This window comes from Bufo gargarizans, chromosome 4 (assembly GCF_014858855.1).
Source record: "Bufo gargarizans isolate SCDJY-AF-19 chromosome 4, ASM1485885v1, whole genome shotgun sequence".
Lineage (NCBI taxonomy): Eukaryota > Metazoa > Chordata > Amphibia > Anura > Bufonidae > Bufo > Bufo gargarizans.
Window position 1 is genome coordinate 426,843,648 of NC_058083.1, and position 10,660 is coordinate 426,854,307.

Genomic DNA, 10,660 nt, shown 5'->3' on the forward strand with positions numbered 1-10,660 from the left:
GGTTAACAGCCAAACAAAACAATATTTATGGCTCTGATTCTGTAGTTTACAGAAACACCCCATATGTGGTCGTAAACCGCTGTAAGGGCACACGGCAGGGTGCAGAAGGAAAGGAATGCCATATGGTTTTGGAAGGGAGATTTTGCTGGACCGTTAGATCGTGTAATATTTTTTATAGAGCAGGTTGTCACAGACGCCGCGATACCTAATATGTATACTTTTTTTTTTTTTTTTTTTAAGTTTTACACAATGATTTCCCTTTTGAAAAAAATAAACGTTTCAGTGTCTCCATAGCCTGAGAGCCATAGTTTTTTCAGTTTTTGGGCAAATATCATGGGTAGGGTATGATTTTTGCAGGATGAGATGACTGTTTGATTGGCACTATTTTGGGGTGTGTATGACTTTTTGATCGCTTGCTATTACACTTTTTGTGACGTAAGGTGACAAAAAATAGTTTTTTCATTTTTTTTACGGTACCTCATCTGAGGGGTTAAGTCATATGATATTTTTATAGAGCAGGTTATTACGGACGCGGCGATACCCAATATGTATACTTTTTTTATTTATGTAAGTTTTACACAATTATTTCATTTTTGAAACAAAAAATAAATAAATCAAGTTTTAGTGTCTCCATATTCTGAGAGCCATAGTTTTTTCAGTATTTGGGCGATTATCTTAGGTAGGGTCTAATTTATTGTGGGATGAGGTGACAGTTTGATTGGTACTATTTTGGAGTACAAACAACTTTTTTGATCACTTTTATTACCTTTTTGGGAAGTAAGGTGGGCAAAATTCCAATTTCATCATAGTTTTTTTATTTTTATCTCAAACATGTGTAGGGATTTTTTTTTTTTCATTTTTAATCAGTGATAAATGTGTTTTTTGATTTTTACTTTTTTTTCTTGAAGATCCAGTGGGTCTGATGTCTGTATAATACAGTACACTATATAGTGTATTGTACTGTATTTTACTTACACCTTGCCTTTAGCACAGATCCGTTCAGCACCATGGATAGCAGGATGCCTGAGAAGGCGTCCTGTTGCCATGGGAACCTTCCCCGTCTGCCACAACTGAGCAGACGGGGAAGGGTAAGGAGGGGGGCTCCCTCCCTCTGCGACAATATCCTGTCTGGGGGCTGCAAAGGCACAGCAGCCCCCCGATGGGAGAGGGTGGGAGCTCCCTGACTGTTAACCTTTTCCATACAGCGGTCCGTACGGACCGCGGTATGGAAAGGGTTAAACAGCTGACATCGCAGCACAGATGTCAGCCGTTTATACCAGAGTGTCAGCAATGTGCTGACACTCTGGTATACCCACTGGACGACAAGGAATATTCAAGAGGAGGCAGGCGGGGGATCGCGATCCCGCCTGCCGCACAGCCCGCCTCCCGCAACCCCCCATTGCACCACCTGCCGGCATAATCATTCAGGGGTGCAGGGGGGGGGGGGGGGATGTCAAAAATCTATATTTTCAGCATTTTAAAGTTTCTGATCGCGATCAGAAAGCGCAGGTCTGAATTAACCTGCGGTTTGCTGCGATCGCCTACATGAGGGGGTCACAGGATCCCCCGGCGCATCTAGCCAAGGTCGTACCGGCAAATCATGTGTCCTGAAGAGGTTAAATAACAGAATTTGTAGAAATTTAGAATTCACTTCACAATTTCTAATGCTTTGTTTAATTGACTATATTCAACGATATATAGCACACTGTGAACGAAAAAAAACACACTTCCTCTATGAATGATTATTCCAGGAAATATAAACACTCCGCTAGTTAACATATAGTGGAAATTGTATGTATGTTTTTTAATATGTTTCTAATCTTGATGTAACCAACTATATATAAATACCAAATGGCCAGATAAGATTAAAGATTAATCCATGTTTTTGGGTTCACCCCAAGATGAGGCAATAATCCTAATGAGAAGATTTACCTAGGACTATATAAATCACCATATACCATATGAGACTTGACCACTGAGGAAGGAGTCTGTTAACTCCGAAACGCATCTGGTGTATACAAGTCTCTAAAGAAGAAGGGGGGGGGGGGGGGGGGGGGAAATAAAAATCACAGTACATATTCTGCGGCTCACCTACGAACTTTCGGAGCCCTCCCAAACGCTGCATATGTGTAATAAACAGTCTCTCTGTGTCTAGATTGACTAGACACGTGGAACCCCGACTACTAAAGAGGGCCTAATATCTATAGACCCCGGCTTCTAGTGAACTGTTTAAAGTCTAATAGCTTACCACTGACCAAAGAAGAAGCCGGAGGTAAGACCTTCTGTGCCGCAACACGTAGGACGCCACGCTAGGCACGAAAACCCCGGACATTATCGCTCAAAATAGTGAGTAATACAGCCCTAACCAGCAACTGTGTAGTATCGGATTATGTTTTAGCTTTGATTACACATCAAACAACTGAGATTATTATCCTTATTGTATGGCATCATCTATACCGACACTTTTATACTAACAAGTTGTTGCAAATACTGCCAGTATAAAGGGGAACCTCGCACATAACAAGAGCATCCAAGCCGAATATATAGAAAAATAACTTATTGGCCATAATCCATTATTGATATCCAAGACCGTTGACAGTAGGAATATCCAACTACGGAACTATTAGATGCACCAAGGGCTGCAGTAAACGAATATTTTTGTAATCGAGTATTCTATCGATTATATTTCTCGATTCATCGAGTAATCTAATAAGAAAAAGCTACTTAAAATAACGTACGTAATTAGGTATGTATAAAGTTATTGGTTTGAAGGGGTTAATAACTTTATACATGCCTAATGCCAAGGTGCTTCCATTAACCCCTCCAAACCAATAACTTTATACATGCCCATTGGGTTTGGAGGGGTTAATGGAAGCACCTTGGCATTAGGCATGTATAAAGTTATTGGTCTGAAGAGGTTAATGAAAGCACCTTGGAGGTGCCTTCATTAACCCTTCTCTAAACCAATAACTTTATACATGCCAAGGTGGTGCTTGCAGCCTCCATTAACCACTCTCTCTCCATCTGCCTCCCCCCAGCCTCTGATCTGCTTGCCCCCAGCCTCTGATCTGGCTCCCCCCCCCCCCAGCCTCTGATCTGCCCCCCCCCCCAGCCTCTGATCTGCCCCCCCCCCAGCCTCTGATCTGCCCCCCCCCCAGCCTCTGATCTGCCCCCCCCCCAGCCTCTGATCTGCCCCCCCCAGCCTCTGATCTGCCCCCCCCCAGCCTCTGATCTGCCCCCCCCCCAGCCTCTGATCTGCCCCCCCCCCAGCCTCTGATCTGCCCCCCCCCCCAGCCTCTGATCTGCCCCCCCCCAGCCTCTGATCTGCCCCCCCCCCAGCCTCTGATCTGCCCCCCCCCCCCCAGCCTCTGATCTGCCCCCCCCCAGCCTCTGATCTGCCCCCCCCCAGCCTCTGATCTGCCCCCCCCAGCCTCTGATCTGCCCCCCCCCAGCCTCTGATCTGCCCCCCCCCAGCCTCTGATCTGCCCCCCCCCAGCCTCTGATCTGCCCCCCCCCAGCCTCTGATCTGCCCCCCCCCAGCCTCTGATCTGCCCCCCCCCAGCCTCTGATCTGCCCCCCCCAGCCTCTGATCTGCCTCCCCCCAGCCTCTGATCTGCCTCCCCCCAGCCTCTGATCTGCCTCCCCCCCAGCCTCTGATCTGCCTCCCCCCCCAGCCTCTGATCTGCCTCCCCCCCCAGCCTCTGATCTGCCTCCCCCCCCAGCCTCTGATCTGCCTCCCCCCCCAGCCTCTGATCTGCCTCCCCCCCAGCCTCTGATCTGCCTCCCCCCCCAGCCTCTGATCTGCCTCCCCCCCCAGCCTCTGATCTGCCTCCCCCCCAGCCTCTGATCTGCCTCCCCCCAGCCTCTGATCTGCCTCCCCCCCAGCCTCTGATCTGCCTCCCCCCAGCCTCTGATCTGCCTCCCCCCCAGCCTCTGATCTGCCTCCCCCCAGCCTCTGATCTGCCTCCCCCCAGCCTCTGATCTGCCTCCCCCCAGCCTCTGATCTGCCTCCCCCCAGCCTCTGATCTGCCTCCCCCCAGCCTCTGATCTGCCTCCCCCCAGCCTCTGATCTGCCTCCCCCCAGCCTCTGATCTGCCTCCCCCCTCCCCCCAGCCTCTGATCTGCCTCCCCCCAGCCTCTGATCTGCCTCCCCCCCTCCCCCAGCCTCTGATCTGCCTCCCCCCAGCCTCTGATCTGCCTCCCCCCCTCCTGATCTGCCTCCCCCCCCTCCTGATCTGCCTCCCCCCAGCCTCCTGATCTGCCTCCCCTCCCTCCCCCCAGCCTCCTGATCTGCCTCCCCCAGCCTCTGATATGCCCCCTCTGGTAACGCAACCCCCCCCTCCCTCCCTCCCCAGTATTAATCATTGGTGGCAGTGGCCACAGGGTCCCCCTCCCCCCCCCATCATTGGTGGCAGTGGCAGTTCCGATCGGAGCCCCAGCAGTGTAATGCTGGGGCTCAGATCGGTTACCATGGGAGCCAGGACGCTGCTTAAGTCCTGGCTGCCATGGTAAGTTAGTGAGCAGAGAGCAGCGCATTATACTCACGTGCGCTGTGGCCGGCGGTCGCTCCTTCTCATAGGTCTGTGCGGCGCATTGCTAATGCTGTAAGCATTAGCAATCCGCCGCACAGACAGAAGAAGGAGCGACCGCCGGCCACAGCGCACGTGAGTATAATGCGCTGCTCTCTGCTCACTAACTTACCATGGCAGCCAGGACTTAAGCAGCGTCCTGGCTCCCATGGTAACCGATCTGAGCCCCAGCATTACACTGCTGGGGCTCCGATCGGAACTGCCACTGCCACCAATGATGGGGGGGGGAGGAGGGGGACCCTGTGGGATATGGCCGGCACATTCATTGGTGGCGCAGTGGCCACAGTCCCTCCCCTCCCCTCCTCCTCCTACTTGGTCTTCAGCAGCAGCCGCGCACAGTGGGGAGGGAGAGACTCCCTCCTCCTCTGTGCCGGCCGCTCAGTCCTGCCTCTCTGGTTCCGGAGGACACGGAAGCGGTGAGTGAGACGCTTAATTTCACTCCCGCTCCGTGATCACGTGATCTGAACGATTCCTCGATGCAGGGAAACTGCATCGATGAATTTTTTGACTCGATTTAATCGAGTTATTCGAATAATCGTTTCAGCCCTAGATGCACCTATCTAATACCTACAGATTGGTTACAACAATTTTTATTATCTTGCATACCAATATCATTTAATTTATATAGCTGTATATTTATTGATTCTTATCAACCCCCGGGTGGGTGTGCCCCACTCTCCTTTTACACTTTACATTCCTTTACAAGATTGGGGTATTTTTTTTTTTTTTTTTTTTTTTTTTTTTTTTTTTTTTTTTTTTTTAGGGGGAGCACCCTTTTCCTTGTGAGCCATCCCAACCCACTTTATAACATTTATGCTTTCCATAAGCCCTGTTAAAGGGAACCTGTCACCTGGATTTTGGGTATAGAGCTGAGGACATGAGTTGCTAGATGGCCGCTAGCACATCCACAATACCCAGTCCCCATAGCTCGGTGTGCTTTTATTGTGTCAAAAAAAAAAAAAAAAAAAAAAAAAAAACACTATTTGATACATATGCAAATTACCCTGAGATGTGTCAGAGCTTGAAAATATGACTCTTCCCTGGTCACACAAGATATGACTTATGTTAAATTTTCATATGTATCAAATTTTATTTTTTTACACAATAAAAGCACACAGAGCTATGGGGACTGGGTATTGCGGATATGCTACGGCCATCTAGCAACCTATGGCCTCAGCTCCATACACAAAATCCCGGTGACAGGTTCCCTTTAAGGCTCAGAGAGAGAATATAGTGGGTGTTTCCCCACTTCAGACCCCCACACACAAACATTAAAAAGGCTCTCATTCATTTATCACTCAGCCACATGAAAGGCATAACCCATATGATCCCAGTGGGTCTTTCTGCTGGGACCTGCGGATAGTTTGTGCTCAGGGAAGCAAGCTGCTGCCCCAAGGGCCTGGCACTAGGTGTTCCCCTCTCGCTAGCCACAGCACATGCATACTTGGCCCAGTCAAGTGTGCACATCTATGGGAGTGAAGATTTTCAGATTCCACCGGTCTCCTGGGTTTTCCCAAGAGCCATGATGAATAGAAGACATTTGTTTTGCAGCAGCTCATAATAAACAGTCTTGTCATTTCACCACAGCAGATGACATTCCCATCAAGTGGCAGGGAAACCTGACAGAACCGTGTAATGTTCTTTAGGCGGCGCACTAAGCAGAGCATTGCAGGGGCACCCTTCTTAGCAGCTGACCCGACACCAGTACGCACACCCTCTGCAGTGCAACGGCAGGCTGCTTTGTGAATAAAACTCTAACCTTCATGAACTCATCTTTATCGAAACACAAAGCGCTCGGGCTCTGAGGCAGCTGCATCTTCATTCGCTCCATCTCCACTACAAAACTCCCAGTTGACGCGGCACTTTCGCAATGGTAGTGTCTAAACTCCATGCGCCGCAAAGACCTTTTTGACGTCCCTGGATCACGTGACAATCCAAGCCTCACTTTCATGGAGTTTAGACGCAAACCTCCAAGAACTGAGGACGTCAAGACATTAGAGATGGAGCTACAAATCATAGCGACACCTGGTTGTCGCCAAACGTTACCTCCGCCAAGAGCATATAATGTCACCAGAGACCTAAAGTCATAGCGCCACCTTGTGGGCGCAAAACGTTAACTCAGCCAAGAGCATATAATGTCACCAGAGACCTAAAATCATAGCGCCACCTAGTGGGCGCAAAACGTTAACTCGCCATACAGCATAAACAATAAAGTAAAAGGTAAGGGGGAACTAACTCTCCTTAGGGAGAGAGCACCTTTATAAGAGCTCATTTGCATCCCTTCCCTCCTAGTAATGTAAAATTGACGGTTGTATATTGGTAGCGTCTAAACTCTGTGCGCGGGAAGGACATGGTCACGGAAATGTACATGCTGTGGTAATAAAGATTAGTAATTAAAAAAAAAAATTATAATTAACTTTAATGATAGTGTTTAAAGTGAGGCATTGAATGTCATATGATGCTGTGACAGACCTTCCAAGTGTCCCTTTTTTGGACCCCAGTCTCTCTGTCCCTCTTTTCTCCTTAAAGGGGTTGTCTGGGTTCAGAGCTGAATCCGGACATATCCCCGTTTCCACCCAGGCAGCCCCCCTGACATGAGCATCGGAATATTTCATACCCTCCCTTGCCCTGTGCTGTATCGCGCAGGGCAAGGACGGTTTGTTTATATTTTTTACACTGCTAGGCAGAGGCTTCCGCCTAGCAGTGTTTCCGGTGACATCACCAGCACTGATAAGTGGCCTTTAGCACTGCACTAGCTGTTTTACAGGCTAGGGGAACAATAAAGAATGCTCATTAGTAGGCGGAAGCCTCCACCTAGCTTACCCATGGAGAGGCCCAGTACATCCCCAGAACTCCAAAATAAAGCATTTGCCCTGTGTGGTTCAGCGGAGGGCATTGGAGCATTAAATGGTTTTATCACTGGTTTAATCAGTGATTAGAGTTGAGCGAACACCTGGATGTTCGGGTTCGAGAAGTTTGGCCGAACTTCCCGGGAAACTTTGTCCCGAACCCGAACCCCATTGAAGTCAATGGGGACCCGAACTTTTCGTCACTAAAAAGGCTGTAAAATAGCCCAGGAAAGGGCTAGAGGGCTGCAAAAGGCAGCAAAATGTAGGTAAATCCCCTGCAAACAAATGTGGATAGGGAAATGAATTAAAATACAAATAAAATAAATTAAAATTAACCAATATCATTTGGAGAGAGGTCTCATGGCAGAGAATCAGGCTTCATGTCACCCACCACTGGAACAGGCCACTGTCAGATATTTAGGCCCCGGCACCCAGACAGAGGAGAGAGGTCCCATAGCAGAGAATCAGGCTTCATGTCATAGCAGAGAATCAGGCTTCATGTCATAGCAGAGAATCAGGCTTCATGTCATAGCAGAGAATCAGGCTTCATGTCAGCAGAGAATCAGGCTTCATGTCATAGCAGAGAATCAGGCTTCACGTCACCCACCACTGGAACAGGCCATTGTCAGATATTTAGGCCCCGGCACCCAGACAGAGGAGAGAGGTCCCATAGCAGAGATTCAGGCTTCATGTCATAGCAGAGAATCATGCTTCATGTCACCCAACACTGGAACAGGCCACTGTCAGATATTTTTAGGCCCCGGCACCCAGACAGAGGAGAGAGGTCCCATAGCAGAGAATCAGGCTTCATGTCATAGCAGAGAATCAGGCTTCATGTCATAGCAGAGAATCAGGCTTCATGTCAGCAGAGAATCAGGCTTCATGTCATAGCAGAGAATCAGGCTTCACGTCACCCGCCACTGGAACAGGCCATTGTCAGATATTTAGGCCCCGGCACCCAGACAGAGGAGAGAGGTCCCATAGCAGAGATTCAGGCTTCATGTCATAGCAGAGAATCATGCTTCATGTCACCCAACACTGGAACAGGCCACTGTCAGATATTTAGGCCCCGGCACCCAGACAGAGGAGAGAGGTCCCATAGCAGAGAATCAGGCTTCATGTCATAGCAGAGAATCAGGCTTCATGTCACCCAACACTGGAACAGGCCACTGTCAGATATTTTTAGGCCCCGACACCCAGACAGAGGAGAGAGGTCCCATAGCAGAGATTCAGGCTTCATGTCATAGCAGAGAATCATGCTTCATGTCACCCAACACTGAAACAGGCCACTGTCAGATATTTTTAGGCCCCGGCACCCAGACAGAGGAGAGAGGTCCCATAGCAGAGATTCAGGCTTCATGTCATAGCAGAGAATCAGGCTTCATGTCAGCAGAGAATCAGGCTTCATGTCATAGCAGAGAATCAGGCTTCACGTCACCCACCACTGGAACAGGCCATTGTCAGATATTTAGGCCCCGGCACCCAGACAGAGGAGAGAGGTCCCATAGCAGAGATTCAGGCTTCATGTCATAGCAGAGAATCATGCTTCATGTCACCCAACACTGAAACAGGCCACTGTCAGATATTTTTAGGCCCCGGCACCCAGACAGAGGAGAGAGGTCCCATAGCAGAGATTCAGGCTTCATGTCATAGCAGAGAATCATGCTTCATGTCACCCAACACTGGAACAGGCCACTGTCAGATATTTAGGCCCCGGCACCCAGACAGAGGAGAGAGGTCCCATATCAGAGAATCAGGCTTCATGTCATAGCAGAGAATCAGGCTTCATGTCACCCAACACTGGAACAGGCCACTGTCAGATATTTTTAGGCCCCGGCACCCAGACAGAGGAGAGGTTCATTCAACTTTGGGTTGCCCCGCAATATTACGGTAAAATGAAAATAAAAAGAGGATTGAATGAGGAAGTGCCCTGGAGTAAAATAATATATGGTTAAGGGGAGGTAGTTATAAATGTCTAATCTGCACAAGGGATGGACAGGTCCTGTGGGATCCATGCCTGGTTCATTTTTATGAACGTCAGCTTGTCAACATTGGCTGTAGACGGGCGGCTGCGTTTGTCTGTAATGACGCCCCCTGCCGTGCTGAATACACGTTCAGACAAAACGCTGGCCGCCGGGCAGGCCAGCACCTCCAAGGCATAAAAGGCTAGCTCTGGCCACGTGGACAATTTGGAGACCCAGAAGTTGAATGGGGCCGAACCATCAGTCAGTACGTGGAGGGGTGTGCACACGTACTGTTCCACTATGTTAGTGAAATGTTGCCTCCTGCTAACACGTTCCGTATCAGGTGGTGGTGCAGTTAGCTGTGGCGTGTTGACAAAACTTTTCCACATATCTGCCATGCTAACCCTGCCCTCAGAGGAGCTGGCCGTGACACAGCTGCGTTGGCGACCTCTTGCTCCTCCTCTGCCTTCACCTTGGGCTTCCACTTGTTCCCCTGTGACATTTGGGAATGCTCTCAGTAGTGCGTCTACCAATGTGCGCTTGTACTCGCGCATCTTCCTATCACGCTCCAGTGCAGGAAGTAAGGTGGGCACATTGTCTTTGTACTGGGGATCCAGCAGGGTGGCAACCCAGTAGTCCGCACACGTTAAAATGTGGGCAACTCTGCTGTCGTTGAGCAGGCACTGCAGCATGTAGTCGCTCATGTGTGCTAGACTGCCCAGAGGTAAGGGGTAAGGACAAGCTGTCCTCTGTGGGAGGCGTATCGTCATTGTCCTGCGTTTCCCCCCAGCCACGCATCAGTGATGGGCCCGAGCTGCGTTGGGTGCCACCCCGCTGTGAGCATGCTCCATCCTCATCCTCCTCCACCTCCTCCTCATCCTCGTCCTCCAGTAGTGGGCCCTGGCTGGCCACATTTGTACCTGGCCTCTGCTGTTGCAAAAAACCTCCCTCTGAGTCACTTCGAAGAGACTGGCCTGAAAGTGCTAAAAATGACCCCTCTTCCTCCTCCTCCTGGGCCACCTCCTCTTCCATCATCGCCCTAAGTGTTTTCTCAAGGAGACATAGAAGTGGTATTGTAACGCTGATAACGGCGTCATCGCCACTGGCCATGTTGGTGGAGTACTCGAAACAGCGCAACAGGGCACACAGGTCTCGCATGGAGGCCCAGTCATTGGTGGTGAAGTTGTGCTGTTCCGCAGTGCGACTGACCCGTGCGTGCTGCAGCTGAAACTCCACTATGGCCTGCTGCTGCTCGCAC

General features: G+C 49.8%; 1 protein-coding gene across 1 annotated transcript in view; it reads right to left on the minus strand.

Annotated features, from left to right (window-relative positions):
• The window catches only part of COG2 (component of oligomeric golgi complex 2), a 236,981-nt gene extending 230,505 nt beyond the window's left edge, over positions 1 to 6,476 (minus strand). The window contains exon 1 of the mRNA XM_044290296.1: positions 6,349 to 6,476. Coding sequence (XP_044146231.1) covers positions 6,349 to 6,420 — 72 coding nt within the window. The 5' untranslated portion in view covers positions 6,421 to 6,476. The remainder of the gene's footprint in view (positions 1 to 6,348) is intronic.
• Positions 6,477 to 10,660: the final 4,184 nt, after the last annotated feature.